Below are 21,740 nucleotides of genomic sequence, written 5' to 3' on the forward strand. Positions count from 1 at the left end.
ATGTGGCCGGGCACAGTCTATTTCTGGGTATCTGATGATATCATAACATTCTATCGGCCAATATTATTTAATACTGATGGGGGCACCTAAAGTTACCATAGGTGTAATGCAGGTTTTAGTTGCAATACAGGCCAGGGGTGGGCAAACTACGGCCCGGGGGCCATATGCGGCCCTTTAATCTTCTTAATCCAGCCCTCAGAACTTGAATAACAATAATAATAATTTTCAGTGTTTTTCAAAGTCATTTCAAGAAATAGTAAATACCATGGGACTTGAAAGACAGATATTTTGTTGTAGAGCTTTGTAATGATTTTCAATTATGGGATATTTTAATAACATGGGACATATTTTCTACATATCCCATGTTATTTTGTTCTCTTATGAGGTGGATTGCCAAAAAACTCCATCCATCTGCCCCTGGTTCGGCCCTTCCGTCAAATTTTAGAAACCTTTGTGGCCCTCGAGTTAAAAAGTTTGCCCACCCCTGGTCTAGGCACTAATAACAATGATCAGGCTCAACATTTGTGCATTTAGCATTTAGATATATCAAAGCAGAATGTAATCAATAGAGAAAACTGGCTCTTGGCATCATCACATTCCTGAATCTTAAAACCACCAGAAGTCATGATGGATGAACCAATAAGTCAAAAGTTAAAGATCAAGGACTTCAAGAGTGTCTTCCTTATAAATGTCTGTCTAAAGAGGTTTCCAAAATGTAAACAGAAGTCTTGCCAACTTGGACAACACTTTGGTGACAGTTTGTGCTTCCTGAACTTCAGTTCACACAGGGACACCCATCTACAGTAGAATAGACTGAAGTATGTCTGTGTGTGTTATCGCTGCCTCCGCCTGCTCCTCTCACTCCTGCTCCCTGTCAGAGTACACCACTCTACCTCGACTTTTTTCTTACTTATTTATTATGTCACAGGAGCCAAGGTATAGCTCATGACGGCGTCCTTGCAGTGAGAGAGAGTGAAAGGCAGGGAGGATTTATGAACCAAAAGCTGCCAAAGAGAAAAGACAAACGTGTGGTGTCACATTGTCCACTGTAAATCACGATCAGAAGTCTACCAGGTCTAGACAACAGGAGACCATTTTTATTTTTCTTTATTTAACTTTAAAAAAAGCAAAAAATGTTGCTTAGTTTGCCCTGTACCTGATTTCTTTCCATGAATTTTAGAACATTTTGAGCCCTAGTTCAGATATATTGTATAAGCATCTCTTGAGGTCAAAATAAGTCAGCTGTGTACTGTCTGTATCTGGTTAGAAAGTGTTTTATTGTCCAATAATCAGAAAAAGTGCTGTTAGTGTCTGCATATGTCGTCGTAAGCTGTTCCATGATGGTTTGTTGGAATATAATGATGTTAACTACCTCTGTGTCTGTCTGTAATCTGGGCCGTCTCCTAAGAACATGAAGAATCTTGGCAACAGAGCTGTACATGAGCTGTCCACTGGGAGCAATAGTGAACACAGCTCGACAGTAGAAGCTAAACTTTAAAAAAAAAGTGACTAAAACCAGCTGCGAAACACATAAATGCACCTCATTTTTCTTGGCTCTTTTCCAACAGATGTAATCTAAAAACTGCTGTGGGCGCTTAGTATTTGTTGCGCTACTTGGTCTGTTTCAGTCCATTCTCAAACTAACTTTAAGCACCATCTGGTGGTTGTTTAAGAGAATGCAGCCTTCACATTAGAAATATTAGGCAGTATAATAGACCTTTTTCACAACTGCCAGAAGTGCCCCGCTGTAGGGTTTGCAGAACTTCCGGATAATGGTTTTCTATGGCAAAATCTGTGTGGAAATGTCTTGCAATAGTATTCTCCACCAGCTTCAGAAATCTGCCCATCACCAAATCTTCAGCCAACAAGGTCATCAAAGGATAAACATTCTTACATGAAGAATTTACCCATAACTATCAAGGTAAGAAAGACGAAAACTTAAAGGCAGACAATGACTACTGAGCAAAATTATGTTCAAACTTATGGTATCCTAGATGTCTAGCATTTGAACTGCACAAATCGATTTTCAATTTTAATTTTAGAATCAGTCTGAGATAACAAGTTACTTATGTTTGATTCATTATTCATCATTATTAGTGTTAGTTTTGCTCAGTAGTCGTCGTTTTTGTCTTTCTCACCTTGATAGTTGAGGATAAATTCTTCATGTTTATCCTTTGTCGACCTTGTTGGTTGAAGATTTGGTGATGGGGCAGATTTATGAAGCTGGTGGAAAATACGTGAGACATTTCCACAGAAATTTTGACATAGAGAAGCATTAACTTGAAGTTCTACAAAGCTATTGTGGGGCACTTTTGGCCGTTGTGAAAAAGGTCTATTGCAGTGACGGTTTCTACGCTTGTAACGCATGAATCTGTTTCCGTATGAAAGTGGAGCCTTAAAAATGCACTGTGTAACTTATCCACTCAATATGAAGATATACTTTGCCTTGATTATTCCACAGTATGGAAATAAACTTGGTAATCACAATGGAGACAGGGTAATGGTCAGATCTATGGAGAAGCAAGCCTACACATGGTAAGATCTGATGTTTTTGAAGGTATTTTTGAGCTATAAAACATCTGTATTTGAACAAATGCAAAGGAGATCGGTTTCAGGCTACGTTTATATGATGAGGGTCTGAACAGAAGACGCAAAAGTGGCGTCGCGTCTTCGCTTTTTATTCCACGTTTAGACGCAAAAGTGTGTGGAATGGGATTGGGTATGCTTGCCGGACGGCTAGGTGGTGACGCCAGGTGCTGATGTACGCGACGTGAGCAGATCTGACCAGAGTTTTGCGTCTTGGGCAGTGTAGACGAAAACACTACGACGCAACGTTTTCAACTTTTCCACTCTGGACGGTGGTTTCAGATTTTTGCCTTTTTAAGCCCCAAAATGGCCGTCACCGTCTAAACGAAAGGCACTTCTGATAAAATATTTTGTCGTTTTTACCCACAAGTGTTCTCGTATAAACAGGCCCTAAGGTTCTACTATGGAAAATTCTAGGCAAAGAAATAACATCTCCATGGAGACAAGCAAGTAGCACACCTTAGAAGTTACATAGTGCATCTTTAAGACTTCAATTGTTTTACTTACACTTGCACATTTTTTATTTTAGTAGCACCTAAGCAGAGTGAAAAACATCCTAAATTTGTTTTGCAATTTCCGACATTTTCCACAATTTTCCTCAGACTAAATTTACCATCAGCAGTCTTCTAAACTTATGCCTACCAACAGGGTGCAATGTAACAGCGAGGACCACTTTGAAGGACTATTTTTGTAATCCTTCGTCTTCACACCATCTTTAGAGCGACTGTGTTAAACAACAAATCTGTCTCGAATCTCATATCTCCACTTATTGGTGTGTCGCGCTAAAACAGCTCAAGTGAAAAATATGGCTGCACGTGAAGTGAGAAAGGGAAGTATGTTTAGTATGTTGTGTTATAGAATTTCATGTGGTAATTTCAGATGGTGGGCAAGGGATTATGGTTTTCAGATTCTATAATGTGATGGCGTCTTACTTTCATTTTAAGGGATGTAACGGTACACGAATCTCTCGCTACAATACTGTCACAATATGCATCTCACGGTACGATATTTATTGCGATTTTTTTTTTAGAGAGGCTGATATAATTGTAGATGGGACACTTTTTTGCTTTTAAAATACCCTAACAAGATTTTGATGTGGATTATTACTGTCATAATCTCAAAAAATTCAATTAAAAAACATATTTCTTCATGTTGTTTGCGCTGAAATAAATCATGGGATATGTAGTTACTGATGTTTATTAGCTAGTACTACTATAAAACCATGTATTTAAGCAAAGGAACTTACAATTTGATATATTGTGACAGCCCATGATATTACTGTGAGACTTTTGACGATATGATTTCAGAATATTTTGGTTATTGTTACATCTCTACTCATTTCCCTACTGAACATTGAACTTTGCCATGAAATATCCAAAAGTTAAACTCACAAATGTTGAACCTGGTATTTTAAATGAGTAAATACCCCAAGAACTCTAAGTATTTGCATTTTAATTCATATTGGTGGTAGAAAACCTTCCAAATAAACAAGATAAATACACATTATCAACTTATAAAGAACTGGAATTATCTATATGAATCATTTAACTACACCTACAGTCAATCTTTTTCCTCTGGTGAGCTCCTTTACAAAACAAAAATGCCAAAGAGCTACTTATTTTAACAGTTGGAAGAAATTAAGTATATATAAGAGCCACAGCTTTAGATTGGGGACAGTTAGATGCCTTTAAAACATCAACCATTATTCATTTATTAGTGAACAAAACTGGGCATTAAAATGATAGATTTACCAAGGTAATTAATCAAACTGTACTTATTCAGCACAATACGTATAATTCAGAAATACCTTGGTGAGCTACTTGGAATGAAGAGCTACAGGTTGGAGACCCTTGACCTACAGTATGTCTTTTAATCTTTGTGTATATTGTTTATCTGTTTTCTTGTATGCATGTTTATAATAATTACTTAATAATAATCTGTATGTAAATTTGCAATAAATTTGATGGGAAAAAGACACATTTCCTTATTGATTACACTATATTTTCTCCTGAAATATCCAAAAAGTAAATGAACAAATGTTGAATCTGATCATTTCTATTAGTGACTAAACTAATAACAAGAATTCATTGTATTACAACACAATTTTGCATTTTAACCATTTTTACTTTAGCTAAACAGAAATGGAATAATGTAAATACTGTATATGTCTTAATATAGTGATCTCTTTTTTATTACTTTGGCTATTTGTATATACTAAATAAATAAGTAGTTAGGGACGGTACAAGATCTTGTGCCACAAGATCTCGTTAGACAAAAATACCTCAAGACAGTGCACATGTGAGGAAAATGTGAGATTTTTACTAGTACTAGTACAGAGACTAAAATATGAAATCAAATAAATAAAAAAAATGGTGAGGCCAAAATTGGAAACTGAATTGTGAAACGTATATATTAGGAATTGCGTTCGAATCTTGTCTTGTCTTGTTCTTGTGGACTCAGTCTTGTTTTGTGGAAATTTTGTTAGTTATTTGACCGAGATTAGAAGTGTCAAGAAAGTATTTTGGTGCTACGAGCTTCATTTGCATCAAACATGAGGGGGCGCTGTTGTTTCGAGCTGTGCTTCTTGACCAGATTTAAAGTTTGTTTTCAATTTTTTTTTTTTTTTGGCCCTGAGAGCAAGTTTATAACTAATTTTACTGTAACTGCACAACTGATTTCAAATTTTTTACTTTCAAAATTGTGCTGAATCCTATTGGTTATGTAATCAGATAATCAGAAATCTGTTTACTTCCTAAAATTGAAAAAAAGCAGCCTTGTGAGTTAACTAAGACTATTTTAACACTAATTATAACACTAATTATAATAAACCTTAAAATATTAGCTTTTAACTAAACTAATACTAAACAATTAGGCATATTTTAAGCTTTTTACAATATTTTCTTTAAACTGTTGTCTGCAAGTTATATTTTTTTTCTTTACATGTTTAATTTCAGACATTTTTGCAAACATTTCATTTTTCATGTGCAAAAATATACAGTTCATACATTTTCATTCAATTTCATAAAACTGATCATGCAGGTTAATTCATTCCATCACTCAAAAAAATCTAAAATTCTATTATTAAAATTCCATACTGGTCAGTTATGTATTATGTATTTTATGTCACATGCAGTAAATAGTTTGAATAAAATTAACGAACTAATGCAAATACGGAGGTTAGAAGTTAGTAGTTGATTAAGATTTCACCCTGGAAAAACACATGCATTTCAGATTAAAGGGCCCATATGACGCTATTTTCTGATCTATGTTATAATGTTTCCATGTCACAAATATACCTGGAGTTGTGTTTTGTTTCATTCACATGTTTAACACAGAAACACTGCATATTTAGGCTGAGTTCTTCTCTTAAACTGAAAACAACTTGTTCCACCTTGTGATGTCATGCTAGATTTTACCTTTTGTTCAGTAGAGATTTGAAATTCCAGGTCTGAAATCATCATGACATGACATCACAAGGTGGAACAGAGCGTTTTGAGCTTTGGAGATGTAGACAGACTAATAAAAATGCTCAAAATGCTCCACCCTGTTCCACCTTGTAATGTCATGAAGCAGTTGTTTTCAAGTTGACTGCTCCTTTTTACCTTTTAGTTCAGTAGAGATTGTTAATTCCAGGTCTGAAATGATCATGACGTGACATCATAAGGTGGAACAGAGCGTTTTGAGCTTTAGAGATGTAGCCCGACTAATAATAAAGGGTTAATCAAATATGTGTGAATGAAACAAAACACAACTCCAGGTCTGTTTTTGAGGAGGTAATAACATTATCACATGTCTAAAGTGACCAGATGAGTCCCAGTTTTGAGTTCTATGTGCTCCTGTCCCACCAGATTTCTCCAAAACCATAGATTTATCCCAGTTTTATTCAAAAAATTTCCCTCTTTTTGACCAATCTGATCCCTGCCAACATTAAAGAGAGGCATACATTGTCATTTGTTTAGCTAAAATGCCGAAAAGCTGCTTAAAAATGCCAAAAACAAAGAAAATGTGACTATACTGCCTCACATTAGTGCTGAGTGCATAACAATTTTACTTAATTACGCACTCGTTTCACAATTTTATTATTACCAACCCAAACCAGGGATGTCCCGGTCTTATTTTGAAAATCTGGTCACCCTAAACATGTCTAAAAGCTCTAAGAAAACTATACGGGCGATTCTAAGTATTTTAGAGTTGTAATTTTATATTTAGTTTTAATTAATCCTTTATGTATCTACTTATTGACCCAAATGATGAGGAAATGTGACATGTTGAACCAGAGTGATTGGGCATTCAGGGTTATCGTTATGTTAGCATGTTTAGCCGTTAGCGTGTTAGCTCAGTACTGATGCTATTGGGAACCAGCGGCGCATTCTCTCCTAACAGGGCGGAGTTACCCACGAACAAGCCCCGCCCCCTTACCCTCCATCTCCACACTGATCGGCTCCGAGTCAGGTGACCCCTTCTCCCTCACTCGGGGAGGCGGGCCTTCGGGACCCGCGCCTCTGCGTGGGTCACCTGTCTCCTTGGGGGATGCCGGCCCCTGATTGGTTGTGCTGGCAGTTGTGGGTGTGGTCTTCCCTGCGGTGGCGGTGAAGGGGGGAGGGGCGGAGGAAGGAAGGAAGGAGGGAGGGGGAGGGCACAGAGCGAGTGATTAGTGAAATGAAGAACACTGCGGAGAGATGAGGTGAGCCTGGATGGAGAGAGAGCCACCACCGTTAGCAAAAGCAAAACCACCCGTGTACAAGGAAGCAGCCCCGTCTCACCGAAAATACACAAACATGAAACTGTTACACGGACTAAAGCGTGTACAATGTTTACACCAGAAAACTGTGGAGACTTTAACCTCTGCATGCATGTTTCTACACAAAGTCAAATTTATAATGTACCGTATTTTTCAGGCTATAAGGCGCACTTAAAATCCCTTCATTTTCTCAAAAATCGACTTAATCCACTCCAAAAATCTTATAATAATGTGCCTTATAATCCAGTGCACTTTATGTATTAATTCTGGTTGTGCTTACTGACCTTAAATTGATTTTCACATATATTCCGTTGAGTCGTGTTCTTTAGTCTGACAGAAGCTGATATTTTATGCAAATTAGCCATGTGGTTTTAAGTTTTGTTTCTGTAAAATGTAAATACAAGTGCACAAAGCTGCATTAAACACATTATTACTCAATGGATATTTGAGACGTCCTTGTAGGAAATAAAAAAAGGCTTAAATCTCAAGTGTCGTCCGTTTGTTTCGCTTAATGCACCTTATAATCCGGTGCACCTTATGTATGAAAACAGATGAGGGAATTCAACATTATTGATATTGCGCCTTATAGTCCGAAAAATACGGTATTGTTAATTCTTTAAGGGCCTAATGCCGCATTCTGTCGATAGTCGATAAATCTGAATCAGTTCTCCCAAAATCCGTTGTAAATGTGTTCCATTGCAACAGTTGGGGAAAATACGAGTGCCCGAGAAAGTTTAATGTCCAGCCAACTCTGTCTGCACTGAACTAGGCTGAGGTTGTGTTTCGGAACCCCTATTTGATTGGCCTGTTCCATTACACTTTCTCGAGATGGAGGTCGGGTACAATAGAATGCATCATAAAGTATGCAAAAAAGTGACTCTTGTGAGCTGTAAATCATGTTCGAATGTTGTTGCCTCCTGGAGTTGTGTTTTGTTTCATTCACATGTTTGAGTAATCCTGCATTATTAGTCTATGTACATCTCAAAAGTTCAAAACGCTCTGTTCTACCGAGTGATGTCATGAAGAGGTAGTTTTCAAATTAACAAATCTTACTTTTACCTTTTGTTCAGTACTCGTGACAATTTCAGGGCTGGAATCATCTAAATTATTCTAGTGAAGGTGTATGGACTTTAAAAACACATTCGAGCATTTCCTGTATTACCACATGACATCATCAGGTAGAACAGTGTGTTTTCAATTTGAGGGAACACCGCCTAAACCAAAAAATGCAGAGTTTGTGTGTTAAACATGTGTGAATGAAACAAAACACAACTCCAGGTCTGTTTGTGATGAGGAAACATTATAACATAGATCAGAAAATATCATAAATTCATCATTGGCCCTTTCATAGTCTGATTTAACAGTATTCAAGCTGCATTTCGTCGACTGATTGACGATTGTTGGTCAAATACTGGATGGAGTTCCACGCTGACTTTGACATTGAATTCATTTTGATGTGTCACTATGGTTACCGTCTTGCAGCACCCAAAGTCTTAGTAATATAAAATGTGGCGTGACACTTTAACATGTTGAGGTGCTAAAGACGAAGAAATACAGAACTGTTACATCTTATAGTCAAATGACCTCATCTCTTTTTTTTCACAATTTTTAATTGAAATTTAAATATATAAGAACTTTTCTCACCACGTACTTTAATCCTAGTGTAATAGTGTTTAGTGGTAGTGTAGCAGTACTCTGAAAGTTGTGGTAACTCTTTCCACTGTGAGTAAGTCAACTTTCGTCCAGTTATGCAGAATTTATTTTTTTTAAGGGTAGGATTACACTGACTTTTAACTAGACCCTAAAACTTGCCAAGACAAAAAAAAAATCTGAATTTTAACAATATAGATTTTAGTTTAGCCCATTTGTATTAAATATGATTGGCCTAGAATGTTGTAAAATCATCTTAAACCCAGCAACAGGTAAGGTACATACACACTACATAAACATTGTACACACTTTGGTCGCTGTAACTGTTTTACTCTGTCGATACTTTAAAGGTTACGCTACTTTACGCCATTACACCATTAGATCTGTTATAATGTTTCCTCATCGCAAATATACCTTGTGTTTTGTTTCATTCACTCACACAAACTCTACATATTTAGTCTGAGTTGTTCTCTCAAACGTAAAACACTCTGTTGGACCTTGTGATGTCATGTGGAAGTGCTCAATTCTGCTTTTAAACTCCATACAACTGAACTAGAATGAACTGGATCATTTCAGCTCTGGATTTGCTGATCTGTACTGAAAGTAAAAATTTGCTAAACACTCAAAAACAATAGAACAGAGCATTTTGAGCTTTAGAAATGTTGACAGATCACAGAACTATAATAAAATCTGGAAGATGAATCCAAGATGATGTTGTATTGTTTTCAGTGGCCTGTGCTCATTGGTGCACTGCCCAAAAAAGATTTTCACTTCTGCGTTACATCCTGAATATTGGCCCTACGCTGCAAAACGTGGCAAGTCAGAAACGTACAGTTCTGACCGGTTAAAGAGCCAGCCTCTAGAGCAGAGCTTGGTTAACTCTTACAAAGCTGATTTTTAGATGCTTTGATGATTAAGAAAATAATAATAAAGTCCATATTGTAAGAATATAGAAGAAGCCGTATAAAATCTGACTCTTATGAAAGTTGTCGATGCTCTGCGCTTTATAGAACAATTCTTTCTGGGCCAGAGCTCTCGGGAGCTGCAGTACCTATAGAGCTAATCGATCTGGAGTGTCTTATCCAGTTCTTATTATAGATCCATGACACAGACTCGTGGTTAAAGAATCACTCAAACATGTGTGAATAAAACAAAGCACAATTTCAGGCATGTTTTTGAGAAGATAACAACATTCTAACATGGCTAAAAGCTCACAAGAGTCTATTTTGTGTAATATAAAACCTTTAAATATCACTGGCCTATAGAATGTTGTAATGTAATTTGAAATACAGTAGTTGAAGTGTTGGTCAAAATATAAACATTGTACATACTTTGGTAGCTGAAACAGTTTTGCTTTGTCCAAACTTTAAAAGGCGCATTGTGTAACTTTGCTGGTGGAGTGTCTGACAACTTTTCTTCATGCTTTGTCTGGAATGTTTCACAGTACGGTATTAAACCTTTCTATCTTCATGAAGACCGATCCGGACCATGTTACAAATCAGATCTGTGGCGAGACAACACCGCTCGCGGTCAGAATGTCAGTTTTTCTAGGTATTTTTGAGCTATAAAACCACCTGTAATTGAATAAATGTAAGGTAGAGCTGTTTAATGTCATACTGTGAAACATTCCAGGTCCCCCAACCAAAAAGTTACCCTTAAAAATCATACATAAATGCATTGTCATTAGTGAGACAGGGCTGCACACACAACAATGACAGTGACAGAACATGATGGAACAGACATCACCCACATGGAGACGTGTGGTTTAGACCTGCTTAAGTTTCAGTCCACACGCTTGGATCAGCTCACACCTCTGGTCCCGTATACTCTGAGTTTATGCAGCGTCGCTATATTCGCCGCACGTTTCAAAGCGCTGTGGTAAGAACGCTACGAAGTGCATTTCTGAATTTTGTCAAAGCCACAACACAGATACCCGTCAGGTTCCGACAGGCGTGCCAAGTCAAAAGATTTCTGTGTAAGGTGTTTGAGTGAAACTTGGGTTGAGTAAGTTCAGCATAAAAAGTGATAAGAAAGCATTACCAGTACTTCATAAATGTTACATAGTTTCACTTTGGTTATGTTGAGCTAGTCTTCAGTTATACTAGCTGCGTCTTGCAAAATAAAATTAAATAAAATAGTCTCAGTCGCCTTTGTGTCTTAGTCAAAGGTCTGAGTGCAGTTGAACAGGAGGACTGGTCAGGGAGGGTCAGCAGATCTGTGTCAGGGCAAATTGAGGAGAGAAAGAGCCAAAACTCTTCCTCCTCTGTGTCCTGCAGCATCCCAGCAGCCTCCAGGGGGCGCCAGGTGACCACAACAGGAAAGGCCTCATTCTTACTCCACTCTGAATTTTCGGTTGATGTTAAAAGTACTTCCTCTGGAAGGTCTTCTGCCACATTTACTGAGACAAATGGTATAAAAATAGCCTCATTCATCAGCCGGTTTCACTTTGTGGAAACCGTCTGACCTTCCGTCTGAGGATTTGTTCGCTCAACAGTAGGCGGGTACTTTTTTATTTAATCAGTTGCTGCTATTTGGTTGTGCGTCACTGACAGGGCTAACTGGTATATTAAGCTTTTCCAAAATCCCATAGGAAGAAGGGCAATAACGTCTTTCCCCTTGATAAAGTTCACCAAACATTCTCTTTGTTTGGGCTTTAAATCCTCGATCTCAGGAATCGTTGCCAACACAGAATGCATGTCTTTGTCTATATCCATCTCGACCGCTTTGTTTACTGTTGTTGTACCACAAAAGGGACCCAGACAGGCCCAACAAGTTTCACGTCATGGCTTCACAGCTCTTTGCTGATTGGCCAGTGCGCGGTCTACAACTTCCGGGGTTCTTGCAAACCGTCTAGTGTATTCTGATTCCTGACCTAGTCGCTGGAGACACTAGGTGGCGCCAGCTTGACTAGTGTAAAAAGCCTGTAGCATCGTAAATGTCTCCATAGATTCGGGAAAAACAAATCACTCATTTCATACAATCCTTTGAACTGAACTGAACTGAACTGCTGCACTTCTTAGTTGGTTAAAATCCCATGACATGATGTTAAAAACTGAGCTAAAAAAAAAAAAAAAAGTCTCAAAAACTGTTCAGCATATGAGCCAGGCAGCCACAAACCACCAATAGTTTTGTGGTTTAAATCTGCTCTTGGTTTTGGTGTCAGTAGCATAAATTAACTTTATTATTATTGTTTATTGTCTATATTTACTTCAGCAACATATCACATTTCAGAATTTGTTATGACAGGCCTACCCATTGCTAATAACTGGTTGCCAACTACCACAGTGCCCCCACAGGCCAGCGTCTGCCTCACATTCTCCTGGACGACTGCCGTGCGACCACAATCGTATCCATGGGTTTGGTGTGTTGTCACGGTGACCACCAGACCCCCCGTAACAGCTGCTGCTCGGTTTGGCACACAGCCCCCTTCATCGCCTTTATCGTTCACAAGTGCTGATAACTGATCCGCAGCTCCAGACTCGAAACAGCTCAGCGCGATTCGAACAGAAGAAGAAACAAAGACACAATTAAAGTCCACTGGAGCGGCGTTCAGAGGGAGCACCCCGCCGTAGGTGCGCACAGCGGGGGGCTCATTGAGAGGGCTCAAATTTGGAGTGGTGAGTCTTCTCCTGCAGCGAATTACAAAAATGTCTCTATTTCTGTAGTGATACTTTGCAATGACATCACACTAGGGGGTTCTGCACATATGTCTATGAAGGAATGTTTATCGGTTACTATGGTGACATAACGCACACATTACCAAATGCTGACTGAGTTTTCAGATGTGGAAAAAAACTACAAAATGGATTTAAACAACACATTTTCCGGAGCCTGTGATCAATACGAGAATTCATAATCCTGTTTAGATGTTTCTCCTGTTTAAATGTAGGTCCAACCAAGTCAGTTCTTTATGGTGAGATTGTGTTAAAACTTTATTCAGATTGAAGTCTTGAAGGTTTAAGTAACAGAGCTTCAGACAACAGTGCCTCTAGTTAACTTCACCCCCCAGGGAATGTTGATGACATGAGATGCAAAGTATCACTCTTGTGGGAGTCCAAAGAGCTAGTGGTTTGTTTGGTGGCACAGGGGTAGAGTGGTTCTATTTCTCGTCTGAATTAAGGTTATTCTCTTCTCTGTCTGGGTTGAAACTAATTGGCGGCAACCAGACTTACCAGCAGAGATCAACAGTGAATATTTCAGTGTTTTCAGGATTGTCGCAAATGCTGCCGCTCCAGGCCGTGTTTTAAATGGACACTGTGGATTGAATTTGGATTGTAGGACATTTATTACAGATTTTAAAGCAGGAGTGGCCTGCGCTCTTATGGTTTTAAAATGGAACTAGTCACAACTGAATCTGTGTTGCCAGTAGGGATGGGCTTTCGATGAAATTTTCTTAAACGATTGTCAGAAGAATTAACGATCGATTATCGATTAATCATTAACGTTTTTATATTAAAATGATCATCATTATTATTACTATCTGCACTACTAATCTGCATAAATAAATTCAACTTTACGACATATAAACTGTAACCACTCTAGAGCCACATCAGCCCGTTTTAGATTATAATGTGTTTAATTCAATTGTGCGCAACTCTAACAGAAACAAAACTTAAAACCGCATCGAATAATTTGCATAAACTCAGCGAAGATAAAACTACAGCTCTTGTGTCGCTGATGCGGTTCAACTTCTGTCAGATTAAAAGACATGACTCAGTGGAATACAGGTTAGTGTGACCATATTTGTGTTTGTCAAAACCAGGACACCGTACAGGGGGTGGGAGGTGGGGACTCGTCATCGACATTGCGCGACTCTCACCTGGCAAAAATTTTCTCACTGAACACAGAAACATATGTGCTGCTTTGTACACTGTGCACATGGACTCACACTTGTCCCGAATGGAATGGAAAGCGTGGAATTTCTTGTACAAGTCATTGACTGTTTGTGTCTCCTTCTGAGTGCAGAGAGCTACATGTACGGACCCCTGTTTGGTCACGCTACGCACAGCAACCTACATTCGGTTTGTCGATTAAAATGAACGTAATCGATGAAATTCTTAATGATCAATTATCAATTAATCGACTAATCATGCCCATCCCTAGTTGCCAGAGCCTTAAACTGCAAATAGAGGAGATGTATAAATACTTCTCAATCTCAGTATATGGACAGACCAGGCCTCATGTGAAAGTTCAGAACTTCCAGAATTCCCTCACTGAGCTGCAGAGGCCTGCACTAGCACTGAATTATGATTGGCTGGAGGTTTTGGGGTTTAGTTAATGACCAATCAGATCAGAGAGAAGTATTTGAGGTTTAAACTTAACGAAAAAGGAGTGGAACCAGAATAAACCTTGAGCTTCATTCTACTTCTTCTCAAACACTGTTGTTAAATGTTACATTACATCATGTTTTGTGTTAATACTGTTTGAGACAAATAAATTTCATTCATTCACTGAAACCAACTGGATTTCAGTGTTGAAACCGGCAACCCAAATGAGAGAGTCGAGTGAGGCTCATTCTGCTTTCTGATCTTCTAATTAAGAATATATCAGAATTACAAATGTTATCAGCATAAGCTACATTTGATTTGAACATTTTTTACCTCATATGTGGGTACAGAGATAGACTTTTTTTTTTTTTTTAATTAAATTCAAAATCTAAATCTTACATACAGTTCCTTTAAAATCTGCCTTATGTGCATGAAATCGATCGTTTGTTTTGGGAAATTATTTTTTTGAAAATTCAGATTAATGTGAGGGGGAAAACTGATAATTTTACCTAGACCAGATGGTTCAATATTTGTGGACATCTTGCTTGGCTATTACTAGTGGGGGTTTCATTTACATGGCTTTTGGTTTTGGACTTTTTCAAGACTTTTGTACATTCTAAAGTTCTAAAATGATCATAAGAATGGTTAACTTCTATACTAACAGTTCACATTTTTCAACACTCCTAGAACTGCTTGAATGTTGTAACATTTTTAACAACGTTGACCGCTCAGAACACGACTCACTCAGCCATTCTGCTTTACTAGCATCATACTAATACCATTACAGACAAAGGTTGTGACTCTGCTCATAGGCAGAGTCAAAGCCGAGTGCACAGAGGGGGGTTTAACAGTGGCGCACTCTCCACATGATGGGCCCACAGCTCATACTAATCACTGTGCTGGATCCTCCAACACCACGAGGTCCCTTAGGTCCCAATTTGTCCGGTCCAAAAAGAGAATGGTCCTTGAAAGTCCTCGCAAAGTTGAGCGGGGTCCTTTGGTGCGAAGATGAAAGCGAGTGGAGCAGGCTGAGAGCGCAATGATGGAAAACAACGAAGTCTGACTATCTGACTGTGTATCTGACCGCACTGTGCTAAGATTGGGATTAACTTTAAAGGCTTTAAGCTAAATCAAGGCAGGCGTAAACCAGGACTAAGACAAGGCTAAACCAGGCCAAAAGAAGGGCTAAACTAGGGCTAAACAAGGGTTAAACCAGGGTTAAACAAGGACTAAACCAGAGCTATTAAGGGCTAAACCAGGATTAAATCAGGGCTACACCAGAGCTAAACCAGAGTTTAACTACACCAGGACTCAAACTAAACTGTTTGGTCCAGGATTAAACCTGGACCAAACAATGGCTAAACTAGGACTACGCCTGGATTAAACCTGGACTAAACCAGGGCTAAACCTGAACTAAATCAGGGCTAAACCAGAGCTAAACAAGGGTTAAACCAGGGTTAAATCTGGACTAAACCACGACTAAACCAAGGCTAAACCAGGGCTTAACTAAACCAGGAGTAAACAAGGATTAAACCAGGGCTAAACCAGGGCTAAACCAGGAGTAAACCAGGAGTAAACAAGGACTAAACCAGGGCTTAACTACACCAGGACTACACCAGGGCTAAACCAGAGGTAAACTGAATAACCACATTTGTTTTGTATTAGAGTCTTACATGTTCACACTCCTGGGTGTGTGTAAGTCGTGCATTGAACTGAATTCTGATTTGAAAACTTAAATTACAAAGTTGGTCAAAAACTGGTACCATCACAAAATCTACTTTCTAAAAATAATTTTTAAAAACTCTAGTCTCTATATCTGCCCACATTTTAGCTTACTTGTAAAATTTGATGTAAAAAAAAATCTCCAAGCCACATGAGAAATACTCGCTTGACTAGTCCACTACTCAAATAATTAGTAGCTGTAGCCCCAACCTCCCCTGTCCTGTGTGAAAGCTCCACAGCTCAACAGCCTGGCCATGTTCCTGTCCCGGTACACCCGTGCCAGGTGCATTACCGCACTCTCCACCAGGGGGAGTAATGGGCCGTGACGGGGGCAGATGATCATTCTCGATACAGGGCATTAGGCGGTCAGAGGCCGTTCAGGGGCTGGTCAGTGTGACGCACGGTCCCTCACATGACAGAGAGTGAGACGAGGGGCCCCACCGTTCAACTGTCCCTGCCCAAAGCCGCTGCACAGACCACCGGAGTCCACAGTCCCGCTTCAGTGTTCTCAATATGGCTCTGCTCGGGCTTGGGAAATATGTCCAGTATTGTAAAATGAGTTTGAAGTTTGCACTTTTAAATAGGATTGTCAAAAGTATCATCTATTAACCGATACTAAAATCAAGATACTCATTTGAGAAGGTATTGATACAAAAAAAAGTCACATTCACAGGAAAGAAATGAACCTTTCCCAAATAGTACTATGATTTAATGTTGAAAATCGAATTCTATTGTCTAAAGAAATTATGTTTTTTTATATTATTATTAATGTGGCATCAGAATCAGCACTGAGTATCGAGTCTATTTCTTAGGATCAAACTGGAGTTGGAAATTCTTTATCGTGACAACACTAGTTTCAATGCAAATATGGATACTGGCAGCTGAACAAACTCCTCTCTTTGCCCAAGTGAAATGGTTTTGTGGGTTTATAAATGTGTTTAATGTTGACACTGTTCATAACTACAGTAGACCATTATTTAACCAAGGATGTCAATTAAATCTGAGGCAAATATGCAGGGTAACTTGATGGCTTCTATGACAAGTCACCGCTTTACACTCATCAATAAATTCTGTGTTTCAGGTTTCCTTTGAGGTCAATATTTTTCGTTTTCTGACTAAATTTAAAGGGGCAGTCTGGAATTTTGGACATAGGGTCTCATTTCCTAGTGAGCCAGAGTGTTGGAGACGTGTGGAGATGCATTTTAAAATATTCCATCCAGTCCTTGTATTTTTAGAGGTCGCTGGTGCTAGGCTAGTGCATGTCAATGGCCATAGTTAGCCTGCCACTAAAAACAGTCTTACCCACTCTACAAAACACCCAAAACAAATCTACTATTACACCAGACTCTCGATGTAAATGTCTGTGTTGATAGAATAATGTCTGAAATAAAACTAACCTTGCATCACATCAAGTCTTTGCATGTTGAGGAACTATTTTCTCAGCAGCAGCAGAATTTTACTTTGAGACATAAACTTCTATAGACTTTCAGACATAAATCCTTCAAACAACATAAACATAAATCTATAGACTTTCAGACATAAATCCTTCAAATGCAAGGTTAGTTTTACTTCTAAAATTATTCTATCGACACAGACAATTACATGGACAGTCTGGTGTAGTAATAGATTTGCTTTGGGTGTTTTGTGGAGTGGGTAAGACTGTTTTTAGTGGCAGGCTAACTATGGCCATTGACATGCACTAGCCTAGCACCAGCGACCTCTGCAAATACAAGGACTGGATGGAATATTTTTAAAAATGTCTCCACACGTCTCCAACACTCTGGCTCACTAAAACATTAGGTCCTATGTCCAAAATTCCGTACTGTCCCTTTAAGATGGCGGTGCCCTGTGTTTGAATAAAATTTAATATCTACAAAAATTCATGGTTATATTATTTTTTCTAATAATTATTCACAACCGTCCACCCGCTGTTTGTGAACCTGCTCCTGTGCAGTGTTTGAGCCTCTGCAGTTACAAATGTACAGTTATGTTAATGTTGCTAATGTCTACAACATAGACTGTAAATATAAATCAACATAGCTAACCTGAAGTGAGCATTGGCACACTTCCGGCTCCACTGACTCTGGCTCCAATTTAATTTGTATTGAAAAACTTTGCTGCTCTCTCTGTAACTGCTGCTGTCAGGCTCCTCATTTTGGTCTTAAAATGTCTATACGATCCTCGTGCTTTTATTGCCAGCCTAGATGAACTTCATTTGACTGGACCCGAACGTTGTGGGTGACATCACACTCCCTTAGTCCACATCTTGATACAGTCTACAAGTAGATCATGTCATTAACGTAAAAATAAATCACAAATCTTAATATATAACTCATAAATGCAAAAACAATGTCCAGGTTAATAAACAAACTTCACATTTTTTTCGATTTTGTCTTTTCGTTTTAGATACTACTTGTTTCTGCTTTTGCTGTACATAACTCAGACATTTTTTTTTTTTTTATTTCAAAGTTGTGCACAGAAACCATATGCATTGTTTTTGTTTAGGGCCCCAAGGTTTTAGGGTCCCTGAGATCGGACACTCTTCCCATATTAGAGGGGGGGCCATGTGAGGCTTCTTGCCCCGGGCCCCCAAATTTCTGTCGACGGGCCTGCTTTTATTGGTAGGGGCGAATATAGTTCCTGAAGGCGACCCATTTACCAAGAAAGTAAACAAACCAAAACATAATGACACTCAACCGAATCTGTTTTCCAGTCAGTGATTTCTCTCCATCGCAATCATTACAAGTAAAGAAATCCTCCATTTAAATTCTAATACCTTTTGTCTGTTCAAAGTTGTTAAAAAAAAAAGAGAATTTAATTTTTCACTGACCATATGCCGAATCCGCTGCTGTGTTCTGTCTCCGAGTGGTTGCCAGGACATCTGCAAACGAACAAAGAAACGCTCATTAAAAGTCTCACTAACTGCTTTGCGGAGGCTAATTACTGAATGGGACCACTTCGTATAAAAGCACTATAGTTTGTACTAAAGTCTAATGACACTCATAGATGTGGTTTTGCATTTAGAGGAGATGGAGAATATTAGACCCGTGGAAAAGGCCAGTGTGGGTGGACAAAGCTGCCCTTTGTGAAGAAAAAAAATATTTGATAATCCATTATAGTGTATTAGAGCGGGAATCACTTACTGCATATGACGGGTTAGACTACACATTTTACCAAAAATATAGTTACCGTAATTACATTTAACGATGCAGTGTGTAACTTTTCTGGTGGAGGGTCTGTTTATACTTCCATGGTAATGTTATTGCTTTCCCAAGAATGTTCCATGGTATGGCATTAAACATATCTCTATCTATCTAGCGTTTTTTAAATTATGGGTGTCAATACAATAATTCTGTGAATAGGGACGACTCTCCACAGATCTGAACTGTAATGTAGCACAGCGATGTAACCCGCCTGTCTCCCACATGATAGATAAGTTTAATCTGTACTGTGGAACATTCTAGACAAAGCAATTATATTTCCATGGAGACAAGCAGGTGGTGGACCAGTCACGACAAATCTTAAAATTTTACCAAAAAAATCTTGCCTAGTTTTTGTTCTATTCACGCTACATCACAAACCAGAAAGACGTTTGGAAACATGCGATTACAACTTCTCAGGCCCCATTTTCTTCATGTCCATGTCATTGTAGCATTCCGTTATGCTCGGCTAATAAACAATTACAACACGCAACTCCGAGAGCACTGGGTACATGCGATTAGAAGAGATGAGGGCACCAAAGTCAAGATGATTCCAAACAGCACATACGTATGCAGTCTTCATTTTCCCGCTGATTATTTCAATAGGTTTTATTACAGTCGGCTTTAATAGATCCATGTTGAGCGAGCCCATTCTCGGGATTAACGGCGGAAGTTGTAATCACATTCCAAAACGTCTTCTTGGTTTGTTATATAAGCATGAATAGAGCCTATACACCTTCACTAGAATCATTTAGATAATTGCAGATCTGGAATCACCAATCTCTATTGAAAAAAAAAAAAAAAAAAAGAAGAAAAAAAGTTTAAAGGTAGCTATTACTTCGAAAACTACCCCCAGATGACATCACAAGGTGGAACAAGGTGGATTACTTAAACGTGTGAATGAAACAAAACACAACTCCTGGTATGTTTTTGAGAAGGTAGCACCATTCTAACGTGCTCACAAGAATCAATTTTGAGTAATATCGGACCTTTAAGCTTGGCAATGCACTATATCATGGATGCAAATGGAGGTGTACTTACCGTGGCAGGTATCAGGATGCTGGTGATAGCCATTTTGCACATCTTGTTCGAAGGCGCCCCTGTAGATAGATAGAAAAAAAAAAAGCCGTCAGCGAGAAGCGAGTGGATAATGATCAGTTTTATAATGTGTAATGGTTTTAAAAGGTCACGGTGATTAGGGTTTACAAGAGGATTCATTCGAAGGAAAGATACCATCGTTCATCTACGTACTTTTCTCGTCATCTTTGCTTCTACCTTATCAAGTTTTGCATTGGAGTTTGTTTAGTAATCTTGATGTTAGTGCAGATCTCGTAGGACCCATCTCACCCAGCAAACAAATTTACAAGCCTGTATTCAAACACTAATCCCAAAAGCTAGGAAAAGGATACAAAGCAACCACAACATAATAGGTAGGATTCTCGTAGTAATCAAAACTGTTCATGTTTTCAAATGGAGCTGAAGGGCAAGTGAAAATTCTACGGTGTTGTGTGTTGTTTAACTGTTATTTTGCAGATGCGTGTACAGTTGCGATCTCTGTAATTACTGAGCCTGTCCACATGAAATAAAAAATGGCACTGAGGTTTGTTTTTTTTCCTGTCAGCCCAAAAAAACTCTGATTTTAAGGTGTTCGATTGCGGGTAAAAAGTAGGGGTATCATTCAATAACAAATAAATTATCATGACGGTCAGTTGAATAAACTCGAAAGGTGCATTGTGTAACTTTCTGCAACACCCTTAAGAGTTATTTAAGCTTCTGCATAAGGCTGCTTGATTATAGAAAAAATCATTATCACGATTATTTTGGTCAATATTGAAATCACGATTATTCAACAATTATTTTTTAGTTACACGTTACACATGCATTTGTTCAGCATTTCACTCTTTAAAAAAACAACAAAAAACAACACACTATTGATAATTTATGCAAAACTTGTAAATGCTTAAAACATAAAATCAATAAAATATACTTTGAACATGATATAAGGCATAGAAAAACATAAATGCATCCAAAATAAACTACATATCCAGCTGTTCTATAATCAATATATTAAAACAATTTAATAAATATACTTATTTGTATAAAAAATGTCCCAAAATAAACTTTGTTAGCTTTATCGTTTCAACTCGATTATATGAGTTTGGAGATCGTTTCACACACAAACTGAAAATCGCGATCAAAATTCGATTCATTGCACAACCTTACTTCTGCATAACGTAATCTGGTTTAGGTCTGATCAAGTACAGGTCTAGACCTAAAAGGACTCTGAAAACAAAATTAACTAAATTTATTTATTCTATTCTTCTTTAATACTACGTTGTAAATATTCCACATACATGTCTGAACTGGAGAGTGAGTTGCTGTTAATCTTTTAATCTCATTGTGCATGTGTATAGTGTAAATTGTAAATGTGTACAGTGAAAATAAAAGGCATTCTATTCTATTCTAAAATCTTATCTTGGTGATACTTGGGGTGAAACGTTTGAAAACCACTGCCTTAAAACATTTCCTACACATAAAAAGTCCTATATTGCTCAAAATGGACTTTTCTGAGTT

The 21,740-nt window shown here is 38.2% G+C and overlaps 1 protein-coding gene across 2 annotated transcripts in view; it reads right to left on the reverse strand.

The window, feature by feature from the left end:
- sema6e (sema domain, transmembrane domain (TM), and cytoplasmic domain, (semaphorin) 6E) overlaps window positions 1-21,740 on the reverse strand; it is a 501,529-nt gene that overhangs the window by 30,616 nt on the left and 449,173 nt on the right. Inside the window, exons 20-22 of one of the 2 annotated variants that reach the window (XM_055163313.1) lie at window positions 20,208-20,266; window positions 18,797-18,847; window positions 7,006-7,164 (exon numbers count right to left, since the gene is read on the reverse strand). In XM_055163313.1, the coding sequence (XP_055019288.1) occupies window positions 7,006-7,164; window positions 18,797-18,847; window positions 20,208-20,266 (269 nt within the window). The remainder of the gene's footprint in view (window positions 1-7,005; window positions 7,165-18,796; window positions 18,848-20,207; window positions 20,267-21,740) is intronic. The other variant, XM_020924606.2, reaches the window with a different exon arrangement.

Source organism: Boleophthalmus pectinirostris, unplaced genomic scaffold, assembly GCF_026225935.1.
Source record: "Boleophthalmus pectinirostris isolate CB_2022bp ecotype Guang Dong unplaced genomic scaffold, ASM2622593v1 HiC_scaffold_6, whole genome shotgun sequence".
Taxonomy (NCBI): Eukaryota; Metazoa; Chordata; class Actinopteri; order Gobiiformes; family Gobiidae; genus Boleophthalmus; species Boleophthalmus pectinirostris.